At 43.2% G+C, this 15147-nt stretch overlaps 1 protein-coding gene across 1 annotated transcript in view; it reads left to right on the top strand.

Moving 5' to 3' along the window:
• Positions 1-15147, top strand: part of TRABD2A (TraB domain containing 2A) — a 149920-nt gene that overhangs the window by 111045 nt on the left and 23728 nt on the right. Inside the window, exon 5 of the mRNA XM_073592098.1 lies at positions 13455-13545. Within this exon, the coding sequence (XP_073448199.1) occupies positions 13455-13545 (91 nt within the window). The remainder of the gene's footprint in view (positions 1-13454; positions 13546-15147) is intronic.

The raw sequence follows: 15147 nt of genomic DNA, 5'->3' as shown, positions 1-15147 counted from the left end.
AACACAGGGGTCCTCAAACTTTTTAAACGGGGCCAGTTCACTGTCCCTAAGACTGTTTGGAGGCCAGATCAATGCAGCCTCACCAGTGCCCAGCAACGCAGCCTGAACCAGTGCCCAGACAGCCTCGCCAGTGTCCAGCAGTGCAGTCTGACCAGTGCCCAGCAGCACAGCCAGCCTCTCCAGTGCCCAGCAATACAGCCTCACAAGGGACCAGCAATGCAACCTAACTAGTGCCCAGCAATGCAGCCTGGCCAGTGCCCAGCAATACAGCCTTACCAGTGCCCAGTAGCACAGCCAGCCTCTCCAGTGCCCAGCAATGCAGCCTGATCAGTGCCCAGCAATGCAGCCTGACCAGTGCCCAGCAATGCAGCCTGATCCTGTGTCCAGCAATGCAGCCTGACCTGTGCCCAGCAATGCAGTCTGACCAGTTCCTAGCAATGCAGCCCGACCTGTGCCCAGCAGTGCAGCCTTACTAGTGCCCATCCAAGCAGCCTGATCAGTACCCATCTATGCAGCCTCACCAGTGTCCATTTATGCAGCCTGACCTGTGCCCTGTAATGCAGCCTTACCAGTGCCCAGCAATGCAGCCTTACCAGTGCCCAGCAATGCAGCCTTACCAGTGCCCAGCAATGTAGCCTCACCAGTGCCCAGCAATGCAACCTCACCAGTGCCCAACAATGCAGACTGACCAGTGCCCAGGAATGCAGCCTGTCCTGTGCACAGTAATTCAGCCAGCCTCTCCACTGCCCAATAATGTAGCCAGCCTGTCGCGTGCCCACTAATGCAGCCAGCCTGTCCTGTGCCCAGTAATGCAGCCAGCCTGTCCTGTGCACGGGGACTAAAGAGAGGAGCACCACTGGACTTACCGCTATCAACAGGCATCCCTGTGAAGCTTTTCCGCGCTGGAGCAGGCTCTCTGTGTCTCTGCCCCCACCCTGGACAGTGCCCGAGATTGGTCCTGTCTCCCCCTATGGGGCAGGGTCCAAGGGGAATGGACCTCTCTGAGCGGACCGCATGTTGTGGGGACCCCAGTGCCTGAATGCCCGGGTGGGTCGGGTAAAAGACCTTGGCGGGCCATATCTGGGCCATGGGACCCCTGCTGTAACAGGTTTTCTTCTAAAATTGCCCTGTGTTTGGCTCTGTCAATCTTCCCATCAACTCTGACCAGCTTCTCTGTCCCTGCTGAAGAAAAGCATCCCCACAACATGATGCTTCCACCACCATGTGTAACGGTGGGGGTGGTGTGTTCAGGGTGATATGCAGTGTTAGTTTTCCGCCACACATAGTGTTTTGCTTTTAGGCCCAAAAGTTCAATTTTGGTCTCATCTGACCAGAGCACCTTCTTCCACATGTTTGTTGTATCCCCCACATGCAAACAACAAACCAAGTTTAGCGCTGTCCCCACTATACCTATTCCAACCAGGGTTGCCAACCGCCAGTAAATTTACTGACAGTTTGTAAAAATCATTGATTTTTTTTTTACAACTGCCAGTAATTATCAGGGGTTGATCATTTCATGCTGTGTTGACTTTTTAAGTGTAAATCAAGCAAAATATGTTGTTATAGGTATTGTCAGTGTTTCCATATCATGTTTATACTGTTCAAATATTCACTGTGTTAGTTTTCAATAGGAGTTCTGTAATTGCTCAGGTTGCCAGCAAAAAAATGTGCTCCGCCAGTAAAATATTCATGTTTTGTCAGTAAAAAATGCTGCGGGAGGTTGGCAACCCTGATTCCAACAGTGAACAGTCTGTCTGTATATTCCTCGCTTAAGGTGTTGCAGCTCTCCCAAAAGTCCACTGGGTGGTGGACATGATTCTGAAAATATATAAACACAAGAGAGAGCGCACGCCAGCCCTAGTGTATTATCGTTTAATAGATGAAGATAAGTGTATAAAAACGAGGGTTGCACTCATAAACATCCAGCGTTAAATGGCATAAACAGCTCCATAATAGCCTCCTCTCCTGGTCTGGAGAGATCAATTAGCTCACAGCAACTAGCAGTATGGTAAGGTGTTTCAGTAAGCACAGACCGCCTGCTTCCTTCCCAGATTTGTGGAATGCCCGACTAGTTGTCCTGTGGACAGATTCTCCCACCTGAGCTGTGGCTCTCTGCAGCTCCTCCAGAGTTACCATAGACCTCTTGGCTGCTTCTCTGATTAATGCTCTCCTTGCCTGGCCTGCCAGTTTAGGTGCACAGCCATGTCTTGGTAGGTTTGCAGTTGTGCCATACTCTTTCTATTTTTGGATGATGGATTGAACAGTGCCCTGTGAGGTGTTCAAAGCTTGGGATACTTTTTTATAACCTAACGCTGCTTTAAACTTCTCCACAACTTTATCCCTGACCTGTCTGGTGTGTTCCTTGGCCTTCATGATGCTGTTTGTTCACTAAGGTCCTCTAACAAATCTCTGAGGGCTTCACAGAACAGCTGTATTTATATTGAGACTAAATTACCCACAGGTGGACTCTATTTACTAATTAGGTGACTTCTGAAGGCAGTTGGTTGCACTTGATTTTATGGAGGGGTATCAGAGTAAAGGGGGCTGAATACAAATGCACGCCACACTTTTCAGATATTTATATTATATTTGAAAAAGATTGAAAACCATTTATCATTTTTCTTCCACTTCACAATTATATGCCACTTTGTGTTGGTCTATCATAAAAAATCCCAATAAAATACATTTAAGTTTTTGGTTGTAACATGACAAAATGTGGAAAATTTCAAGAGGTATGAATACTTTTTCAAGGCACTGTACATATAGACCTAAATGAATGATTATAAAGTACATAACCATCTTTCTGATTCTTGAATGATAGTATAGGCTGGTAGACTAGTGGTTGATAAGCCTTTTCAAAGTAAAATAGTCTGCTGTGGCTGCTAATATGAAGCCTAAATTACGGGTAAGGCAGTTAAACTTAAAGTTAGAACAAACACACACTGATTATTTTACATTGTCCCTTCTATTTCTGTATGTGGATGATGGCACTGTAATTATTTTAATTAAAAAAAGACCCATCTAAGTAACTTGTTCGATATACAGCTGTTACATGACCCAGATCTTTTTCCAGCCTGTATGCAGGGAAGGAGGAGCTTCTAGTCCTCTGCTGCTGGTCACATATTCAAAATAAACAGACTTTGGAATACAGGGTAAAAATTAATAAGTAATATCAATAAACCGTTTTAAATTGGCATACAAATATTTGAAATCAAATCTTTATTATTTTGTGGAAATAACGTGGTGTGGGCGGATTCCGCCAGTCACAGGCTGTGTCACGCCCCTCCAGCCTGCGTCTTAGAATAAGAGGGAGATGAAGCCACCATCAACATGTAATATCCCGCCCCCATTGCTTTTACCTCTTTAGTGGGCATGAAGGAGGAGGGAGTGAGTGGGCTGTCATTTAGCACTGTGTATACACCCACCTGTATAGTCACATGGGCTGCTTAGCTGTCATAGGGAGAAAATGTTCACCATAGAAACTCAGAAAACTGAGCATGTGCAGAGTTACCATTACAGCTGCAAAATCCCTAGCTGAATTGTGGAAATGAACAGAAGGTGGAGATAAAGAGCAGCAGGATCAACCAGGTTTTTTGCAGAATACAGAAAACAAATCTCATAGTGACTGAGTGAATATGAACAGCATGTAATACACCATTTACTTTAACTCTGTCATTCAAAAGATAATGTAGAACCCAACCAGAGCCTTGGAATGGAAATAATGTAATAATTAGGAGAAATATGGCCAAAAATTTGTTTTTTTTTCTAATCAGAAAAATTGAAAATATGACACTAGTAGAAGGTATATGAGCTAACAATTTGATTCTATATCAGGGTTTACAGCCTGTTTTTGGAAAGCCATCTGGAAAACATAATCTCATTACACCATAATTTACTTAAGCACTCTGATTTATAATGCTGCCATGCATAACAATTTCCACTGTGGTCAGAAATATCTCATACAGCAGACTGACAAATCAGTAATTCATCATATAACATGCTCTGCAAGGGCTCAGCCCAGGGTCATCTTTACTATTGATTGGACCCTGGGCAAAAAGTTTCTTGCCCCCTTGCCCCCCATGCAGTTTCATTCTCCACCTGCTCGGAGACATACAATAAATATCAGCTAGACTCAAAATCTGTTTACTGAATCAGATCAGGCTGCGATTGGTTGCCAGAGGTTACAGTGTATCATTACCGCTCACTGACTGGTTGCTAGAGGTTACAGCACACATTATGGCTCACTGATTAGTTGCTAGAGGTTACAGAACGTGATTTCTGCTTGTTGATTGGTTGTTAGAGACTACTGTACATCAATACCGCTCACTGATTGGTTGCTAGAGGTTACTGAACATCATTACTGCCTACAGATTGGTTGCTAGAGGTTACAGCAGATCATCTCCTCACTGCTTGCACACCATGGACTGGGGAGGTGAAGGGACCCATTAATAGACAGAAAACTCCTAGGGATCCTAGAACTCCTGGGATCAGTGGCAATGCTGGAGGGAGGGGAGGGTGTGATTAATGGCAAAGCTGATTTTTTTTTACCGACTACCAATATAAAGAGGACTTTCAACACTGGCCACCAATGTAATAGGGATTTACACTGACCACTAATTTAATAGAAGCATTCACAGTAAACACCAATGTAAGGAGGGATTTACACTGACCACCAATGTAAGGGGGACCTTCACACTGGCCAAGAGTGTGAATGAAAGGATTCTACACCAAGCACCTATGTAATGAGAAGATTTACACTGGCCACCAATGTAACTGAGACATTTAGCCTGCGTTCATATTTGTGTGTGCTGGGAATGCATGCAAAATCGCTTTCCTGACACTACAGAAACATACTGCCCTTTAGCAGATACACAGCAGTGCCATTAATTGTTAATGACACCCTCATGCATCTGCTGACATGTGCCTTGGCACCGTGTGATTTTGAAAAAGGGTTTGGGGCTTTCTTATGCATTTATAGCGCATAGAGCAGCCCTACACATGACCTACAGCTTTATCCACCCTGTCAGTACACCTTTGCATCTTAAAACCCATGCTAACCTCTGCACCCCAAACCTTCCCCTTCCTCCCCACTCTAATTCCCCTCCCCTTTAACTCCACCTGCCTCCTCTGCTCATTTTTGCACTCACCTTCCTTACCTACACAAATCCCCTCCTTGCTCACCTATGCACCCAAACTGTAATTCCTTCTCTGCCTTCTTCTGCACACCCCACACTACCCCCCCCCCCCCACTAATTTGCTTACCTTTGCAGAACAGGCTGCTGGTAGGCTGAATGACCACAGTTGTAGACAGAACTTTCAAGCATGTCCCTTTATCTCCCCAGTGGGCAGAATTCAGTACAGGTGATGGTGGATATGACCTCAGGGGGGCATGATATACATATGAATACTGCCTCTATTTACATATGAATGCTGCTGTTCCACCACTAGTTACATATGAACGCCGTCGCTATTTACATATCAATGCTGGTTATTTACATGTAAACATGGTCTGGTGAGTCATCTGTACACAACAATAGGGCAGAGCTGGCATAACAGAACTTCACACTGAGATATCAGGACACAGCACAAGACTAAAACCTCAAGGGACGAGGGAATTTAAACTGGGATAGTTGGCAAGTATGAGGCAGCTGCTTTGGGCCCCACAATGACAGGGCCTAGGGCAGCTGCTCCTTTTACCCTGCCTTAAAGATGACCCTGGCTCAACCTTACGATTATTGTTACTTCAGTACCAAAAAACTTTGGGGTAAAGTAAAACTCATCTTTTGGAGAAAAAAAACACATCGTCTCCAATTTCATTATATACATTAAAAAAGTTTGCAAATTCTTTGTGTTTATTTCTAGTCAGATACTGGCAATTTTTTTCTTCTTTATGAGTACTAAGTGGCACAGTATGCTAGCTAAATTCATATGATCAGCCTCAGTGTTGTAACAAGAGATAAACAGCTAGAAAAATAATGTGTCAATCAAGTAACCAGGAAATGTATATTCTATACACAGTGTACAGAAAACCTGAAGTTGCCATGGTTAAAAAGCAGTAATGTTAACATCTTTTTCCAATTTCAGTAAATTTTACTTGATAGCATTACATAACAAAATGTAGCAATTATGTAAGCTATACAAAAGTTTAGCAAAAAGGTAATTTCTTTCCCGTTCATTGGCGGACATAAAAGATTTAGGGTTATACTGCCACCTACAGGAGGATTTTTACACTGGCAAACAAAATAATTACAAGCCTGTTACAAGCCCCATTCATTCCCAGAATGCCTCAGTTTTTTGCTAGTGTTCTAGGAGGATGGACGCTTTTTTTCTGCTGAGAAAAGTTTAACCTATTTTTTTAACCATTTGTCTCAAGATTTTTTTAAATTCAGTCTTAATTCAGACTTTACAACATGCTTGTTGAGGTATTCTCTTTATGCAGCTATCTAAAAGACACATTCATTGCAGTTATGCAGGATTTCATGGGTCAATTTGCAATTTTGATTGCAGATCCTAACCGCACAGATTATAAGGGTATTAACTATTAATGTTTATCCATTATTATCCTATCTAACTGTAACGTTAGCAGCTTTAGCAACCTTTGAGCCTTCTGCTGTATTGGCTCCTATCTGTTAAGTCTCAGAAAATCCTTGCCAAATTATATTGCCCCTAAGGTGTCGCAGGCAACTACCATAGTGAGACTCTTTTGGCTCTTATTGATATGAAGCTCGTTGCCTTAATTTTTACGATTTCTTCTTTTAGATGCTTATAGCTTCTAATAGCGCTCTTACTACTCTGGGATCCCTTAGATGCTTTAAGACTTTTCCAATGCACAAGCTACTCCAAGACCTGATAAACTTTTCACACCTCCCAAAGGTTTTGCAACTCAGTATCTAATTGGAGAAGTCCTTTATTAAAAAGTAGTCAGTTTCCAACGTGTATTTGGCAGGGTCACTTTTAAAAAAGCGCTGATTCCTGTAGAGTGTAGAAGATATAGCAGTATTTAGATAAATATTTGGAGATGCTTTCAAAAATCTTGTTTTCTCTCACAGGTCCTGCATTGCAACCTTCCTTCCAGGGAAATGGATTACAATCCTAAAAGGGAATCCAGTTCATTTTCATTTCCAGTCATATTGATCACCTATTCATAGAGCACCTAGAGCTCATGCTGGCTGCCCTACGCTATTGCCTAAGACTGGCTACTGGATGTCTCCAGTCTCAATTCACAAAGTAGTCTCCAGTCAGTAAACATATGGACAATTCTTTGGTTGAAATATTGGGCTGCAGAACAAGCATCTTCTGCGCATACCCTTCAAGGGTAAATGTCCCTTCAAAACTGCATTGGACACTGGTTAAGAGATGTCACTGGGGTCTACCCCAGCTAAAGAAGCCTAAGCCCTAATCCGGGAACAATCTGCATTTAAAAAAATGCTATTTGAACCTATTAGGGATTTTAACATGCGGGACCATTAGCTCTAGTAGTAGATGCGTTTGTTTGTTGGAACTATGTTTGAGGGCATGGCAGCCCATGTTTATTGAAAATGGAAAAAACAAAGTAAAAGTCCAACATATAATGTTTCCCTCACAGGGGTTCTCTTTCAGTAATATGCACAACTCAAAATACTAGCCCACCTGTCTCTCTCTCTTTAGCAGCACCTCTGCTCTTTATGCTGGTCCTCAGACCATAGGTTCTTCAAAGCCAACAGCTTCACTCTGGCCTTAGTCCTTAGGCTGTTACCTGTCTCTTTCTTTCACTGCCACCTGCAGCCTCTGACTCCTGGAGACCTTCTGTCTCCCTTGGATGGAGAAGTCTCCAGCTGGGAGCCATGAGGTATTCCTATACCTTCAATATAAGGGCTGTACTCACCTGAGCACACACCCTACTGGTCCTCCACAAACCCAGCATCTCATACGGTCACATATCCCTCCCCCACTTTATTTCGACCCAGTAGGGGGCGGAACACACCAGTCCAAATTGGGGGCACCTCTGCGCCAGCTGTCAGCTGCGTAGGCCCATTCTTTTTTCCAGGTGTGCTTCCAGGCATGCCCTAGCCTGAATCTTAATGGAGTTCTACATTTTTGTATCTTCAGCCCTCTCCCTCTATCCTTGGGGTCCCTGAGCTCACATTTTTCTAGGGGGCCCTCTGTCTTTTCTAACACTTCTCCCCAACTTCCTGTCCTGAAGGTGTACTGATTTGACTTTACCTAATGAAGAATAACTTTCTCCATCGATTACATGAGTTTTATCCAGCTCTATCTGACCAACAGTCAGGATTTTTGCCATTTGCTGGTTCATGCTCAGTCCTTCCATCTCATGAGGTTTGTCCAGGGATGCAATACATGAGTCCTGAACCACAACAGCAGAAATACTTTCTGTCTGGCTGTTATGCAAAGGGACCTCTGACATTTTTAACTTGTCTTTCCCTAATAAACTTGGTAACACACCATTAGTTAATGCCATGTTCCGCACTTCGATGTCATAGTCACCAGTACCATTGTTAGCAGTACCAATCATTAATTGATCACACTTTCCAAGGTCACAATTTCTGATACCATAGTTTTGTATTTCAGAGTGTCTCCAGGTACCTCAACTTGTACCTCCTTGCAGGTGACAGACAAAATCTCTGCACTCTCCCAGCAACTGTCCTGACAACTGACCATCGCTACATAATTTCATATTCTGGTTTGTGAACCCAATCACTTAATTTGTACTTGTGCCATCGGGCACTTACATTAAAACCAGCTTGTTTGGCAGTACGTCACTCGTTACCACATCATTAGGCTCTTTGTGGATCACGGACATAGCCTCTTCTGTGCATCTGCCCTTACTTGGTGCTTCTATCTCGTGAGTGACATCCTCTGCAGTAGCAAGTGCACCCTTGCATATAAGTTGCTCTGCAGGTCCTTCACCTAGCACCATAGAAATCATGTCCACTCCACTCTTAACAGAGGCCTTTTCCAAAATAGCCAAGAGGCTTTTTGCCCATCTGTCCCAGTCTGTTATCCCTGCACTCCCATCAGAGGTACCACGCAGTACCGCTCCAACTGCACAGGGAGACCCAGAGGGACAGAGTGGCCCAGCAACAGACACATTGCACATGTCACTTTGGTTCAAATCAGACTGTGGCAATACATTTTTACTCATAGCAGGCTGTAATACCACACTAGCACCACCATGCTCTGGGGGCGCTAACAACACACTCAGCTGTGTACTTTCAGCTTTGGCCAGCTGACTTAAGCCCTTACTAACTGGGTTACACATAGGGTGAGTGGACTGCTGCCACACACTCTCACAGCATGGTGCAGACCCAGTCTGTTCCACCAGAGCAATATTAGGGCTGTCCTGGACAATCTCTGACTCCAACATATGGAGACCCCCAGAGATTTCCATGGACAACACTGTGGCTCTGCCTCTGGTTGCCACTGGAGATATCCTATTACCACCATGGCTAGTGAACACATTACTGACATCATGCTCAAACATGACTCTTTAAGAATTATATTTTTTATTATCATCTTCAGGGTCATCATGATGCATATTCAAATACATAAAGTGCAGCGCTAGAAACATCCAACGTGTATTACATATACATGTGAGAAATGTGTAATATAATAAATATGTAAATGGTGTACTAAAAACACATGTAGAAAAAATGGATAAAACAACATACAAATGTGAAAAAAAAAACAGCAATGAGAACCAGCAATAAATAATCAAAGTGTCTGTAGTGAAATATGGAACAGCAAATAGTGGAAGTCCATGTAATGAAAGGTAAAAGGGTATCTTCACCAACACGGGGGCACCAATAGACACTGGAAGGTGTGTGGATACTCAAATGGAAAGGAGACAGCAGATGCCAGGCAAACAGATGTTGAATGGAAGTAAATGGATACCCTTACCAGATCCGTAGGACGCAAATACCATTATAGCAATGCGTCAAATAGGCATGGGGATGAACTCCTGTGATGTCCAGCCGGACGGTGTCCTGTGGGCCACGAGCACCGGTGGAAGGTGGTAGTCATAGGCTAAAGTTAGACAACTGCCGCGCACGTTCTCCGATTGCAGAGCGGAATGATCCAGAGGGGCGATTCAATATGGAGCCATGGAGAAAGAAAAAAGGGAGCTCAACATGGTGTAGGTCAAAAATGGGATTTATTGAATAAACACCATACACGATTAAAAGTGATCACAAATAGGATAAAAAAATGGCAATTTGGGAAGCTGAAAATGCTAGCCCTACGCATTTCAACTAAACAGTCTTTAACAGGGGCATAAAGCAGCCTCCCCACATTGCTCTTATTTATAGACTGTACAGAGACTTTAAAATTGGCCAGATTCGCCCCCAACATGGCGGAACCGGAAGTGGAAGCTCAGTGAGTACATAAAAACCTATATGCCACATACACAGTCATAACCCCACAGCATGAGAGCTAAACATAGTGTGACAGACAATAATAACCACTCATGGCATAATAAAAGACACAGCTGGAAGCCTCAGGGAACTATAAAATTACTGCAACTCCCGAGCAGCTTGCGTTCCAAGTCTCATATGCCTGAAAAAAGGAGGAGATGATCTTTCATTACACCCTGCTGGTTCTCCACAAAACCTGGACACAGGGTTGGAGATTCCGTCCCACCCAAGACATTATGGAATCTCCAGACTACAGTGCCCCATGCAGGAATAACAAAACTGGGAGAAAGCTGCAAAAGCAGTTTTCTCCAGTCCACGTCTATACTCTGCAATCCTACACTGAGCCAATGTGCACACTCTGTGTCCCGCAAACGGCCATCGTCACAGTGACAGCATCTAATACTGTCACAGGATATTTACATTTCTACCTGTACTTACAAGGTTGCCTTTCTTTTCCCCATCAGCTCTGTGATGTGCGTGACTGAACTGGTGCCCTTGTCTTGTACAGAACATTTTTTGATTTTACATAGAGACAAGTTGGTGTTAAGGTCTAGAGCCTCTTTCTATTGCAAGGTGGATTCCCCTCAGCCAGAACATTCTGCTTCCATCCCTCTGGCTTCAGTATGTTAGAAGGAGATTTCCCTTCATTGTCTAGATGTAGGTCATGCTTTAGGAGTCCACCTTGTAGCCACTACTTCTATTAGGAAAACTAAACCTAATTTTGTCATCCCAAATAGACTATTGTTTAAACCTATGGTCTTGAAGATTAGGTTCCACCCTTTCCTATCAAAGCACACTTTACTAGATCTGTGAGTGCTTCTTAGGCTTTCATACAGAAAAAAGAAACCAAGTATTTCTACCAGGATTCGGGAAGTAGCTACTTCCGCAACAGAAAATCTAGATCAAAATTGGTTTTACTAAAAATACAAAATTTATTAAATTCAATAATGCAGATCAAAGCACAAAGTCCAAAGCTTTTTAGATACCAATGATATAAAGGTGCATACAACTTCATGCATCATATTTTTCAGGTTCCCTCTATAGGAGGGATCACCCAATAAAAAAATCGATGCTTTAAGACACACAGAAAGTGAGGACAACAAATATACACACAATTACATACAATTAAACAACCCCCCCACACACACACACACACACACACAAACACTGAAGGTCCGGACACCAGCCTTTTTATATTCACAGGGAAATTATATATATATGCCCAGCGAAAAAAAATCGTCAAATATGGTGAAGACCATGATCCAAAAAAGAGGGAATATCTTGCAGATTCCCTGTGAATAGCCCCCGGTGGAACGGCTAAAGATACCCCTTAAAACAGAAAAATTGACTGCAATGTGAACGTGGCTAGATGGATCTCGCTAACTGGCTTAAGGTTCAAAAGCTGGCGCTGATTTCATCACGGAAGGAACGTGTCCTTGGATTACCGAATATGATATTCTCAAAAAGTCAGAAGTGAATTATAGCCAGGAAAACTGTAATTGTCCCCACAAGTTGGCTCTAGATGATTGAGAAAAGCCCTTCTTGTTGGTGGTCAAATTTACAGGGTGAAGTTGAGCGCAGCTGCCGTTTATCAATATTCACTCTAAATGGGATGTGAAGAGTAATGTCCCGTAACTAAGAATGCAGCCCTGATGTATGGGTTATGCAACAAACAGCTTATAATGGAGATCAGCAGCCTCAATAAATGAATCAATAATTCCCATCCGGGATGATGTCAAAAAGTCTGATAACATTGTTGCTGAATAATCAAGGCTTAGCTTAAACATACGGTCAATTGCCCAGTGGGTGTCATCCTGTTGTTCAGGGGAGACAGGCTGTGGAGTATGTCAATACTTTACCACCTTGCTGATTGTAGTAGTTGCTGGATCCCTTACACATTCTCGTACGGACTCAATCAACGCTGTGACGGTATCCCCATAGCCGCTGTCTACTCAGGGACGAGTCATTCCTCACCGCCTATCATGTTGGACACGCTCAGCGTGTTGCCCGGATAGATGTGCGGATGGATGTAAGGCGGACATCTTCAATTCCATCTCCGATCCCACAATTCAGCTTGGAAGGGGCATAGCGTAGGCTGGCGTCACGTGACCATTGTGACGTCAACGCGTTTCTTAGGCTTTCAGCATCAGTCAACTGTTTCCCAGATTTGCAAGGCTGCTATCTGGTCTTCTGTTCATTCGTTCTCTAAGTTATACCATGTCATTCAGAAAGCAGAAGTCCCTTCAGAGTTGCAGGTAGTTTTTAGTTTTATTCTGTTGTTTTAAAGTTGGCACGTTGGTATGTTGTGTGCTGTGTTGCCCAACCCACATTTGGACTGCTTTTGAATGTCCCAAATGTCTCTGAATCCTGTGTCACTCAAGGAACAAGAAAGAAAATAAGATGTTTGTATTCACCATAAAATCCTTTTCCTGGTCTTCTTTGAGGGACACAGGTCCTACCCTTTTGTGTTTATGGTCTTACACTGGCATTGCTTGATACAAAATTGATGCATGCTTGTGGTGGGAAGGGTTATACTGGGCTAGTAACTGTTTTTTATTTGCCAGTGTCTCTGATTCCTATGTCCGTCAATGAATTCCAGGAAATGGACTCAACAATGAGTACAAAAAAATCATATTTTTTTTTTCTTTTAAATATACCAGGATACTAAGTTGAAAAATAATAATAGTCATGTCTGTAAAATCTGGATAAAGGAATAACAATGTCATCCAACACAACCAATCAAATCAGTATTTATTTTCTAATATGGACTAGACAAATAACAGCTGGTTTCTGATTGCTCTCATTTGCACATTTGTATTTTATTTATAACTTGGAACAAACAAAAATGACTCATTCATTATAGGGGTTGAAGAGCAGTGTAAATTTTTGCCCAAAACTTATTTTATGGAATTATTCTTTCATTATTGTATGACAGCAGCAATTTCCCTTCTTTCGTGTTATTGTTAAATATAAGTAAGCTGTAACAGCAAATGTTTTATGTTTTTACAAACAAAAATTCAAAAAACCCTCTAAATCTTTGAATAGGGCATTTTATGGGAAACAACACCGTCATTGAGGTGCTAAGAAGATATGGCTATGATGTACATCACACTCCTGCCGGGCGGTCAATCACAAGGTAGGATCCAAGTTATTATGCAATCAAGGAGAAGATTATTAATAACAATATAAACAAAAAAAGGACTAGATAAAAAAGTGTGTGAGAACGCTTGTTGGCTCTGCTCATGCTGAGACAAAGTTTGTCTTGGATACTTTTTTAAAATTCTTCCTAATGAGTTTTGATTTTGGTCATACCATCTTTTTAGTTGAAGAAATATACCACCTATCTTCCCCTGCTAGGTTTTTACTTATCTAGTTTAAATCTGGTTTGTAATTCATGGAAGGACAGCAATTTACCATTGCTAAATATGTGCGATAGCAGAGTCACACCAAAGGTGCGCAACCTGGGCCCCTGCTGTAACTTAGCTAATTCCACATGTGAGAGATTACCCCATATTGGACTCAAATCTGTAAATCCCAGCACCCCCTGCAGTTGTCTGCCTTTGTTCCAATTTCTTTGAATTAGTGTGAGAGTTGGCGTCTGTTTATTGGATTTAAGGAACAATTGCGCCTCCAGACCCATCGAGATGGTCTCAGTTCCTGAGGGGAAAAGCATCAGCTGAGCTGTCGAGCCCACCGGATCCTGGGACAAAGAGCCAACCAGATGTTGCATCTGAGCAGCTATATAGTACAGCCAAGGGTTCGGTGCCGCCAAGCCTCCGCTGACCTTAGAGTGCTGCAACTGCTCCAGTTTAATCCTGGGGGGCTTAGTGTTCCATAATAATCGTTGAAAAAGGGTATTTACCACCCTAAAGATTTTGAGGTGTATTACTACGGGTGAGTTGTGGAGGAAGTACAGCAGCTGGGGCATTAAAATTAAAGATAATTTTAATTAAATTGGCTTTGCCTGTCAGTGACAGTTTGAGGTTGTTCCATGTATTAATCTTATCTCTAAAGCGGGACAGTAGGGGATGCACATTTAAGAAGCAATAATCCGTGACTCGGGGTGAAATCCGTATTCCTAGGTACTTGAAGTTGGTAACTATGGGGATGGGACAAGAATCAGGAAGTTCCACCTCCCGTTCCTCGTCCAGCATCATAAGGGCTGATTTAGACCAGTTTATGGTCAGGCCAGAAAAGGGGCCAAATCCCGATATTATGGACATGACACCCATTAGTGAGTGGTTGGTGTCTCCCAAGAAGAGCATCAAGTCATCTACATACAACATGATGTTTCCGTGTAGAGCACCATACTGGAACCCACGGACCTGGGTGCTGGCCCTCACCAAGGCTGCTAATGGTTCCTTAGCAATTGTAGAGAGCAGGGGAGACGTGTTCCCCTGCCCAGAGAAAAAGCAGGTGACATCCTGTCCGCCACCCTAATAGTTGCCTGTGGGGAATCATATAGCAACTTGACCCACGCAATAAACTGGTCCCTGAAGCCAAACTTGGATAGCACTGCCCACAGGTACTGCCAGCTGACACTGTCAAATGCCTTGTTGGCGTCAAGAGAGAGAAGAGCCCTGTGACCCCCATTATCCGCCTGCAGTTGCATGTTAAGGAAAAGTCTCCTAAGGTTGGTAGCCGTGGACTTTTGCGGCATAAAGTTTACACTTCCATAGGGAGGCCATCCTCCCTGGGCGCTTTGCAGGTGGGGAAAGAGCAAGCCACCACCTGTAGT

This window comes from Aquarana catesbeiana, linkage group LG01, assembly GCF_042186555.1.
Source record: "Aquarana catesbeiana isolate 2022-GZ linkage group LG01, ASM4218655v1, whole genome shotgun sequence".
In the NCBI taxonomy this organism is placed as follows: domain Eukaryota; kingdom Metazoa; phylum Chordata; class Amphibia; order Anura; family Ranidae; genus Aquarana; species Aquarana catesbeiana.
This window is presented reverse-complemented; position numbering and strand designations above follow the sequence as displayed.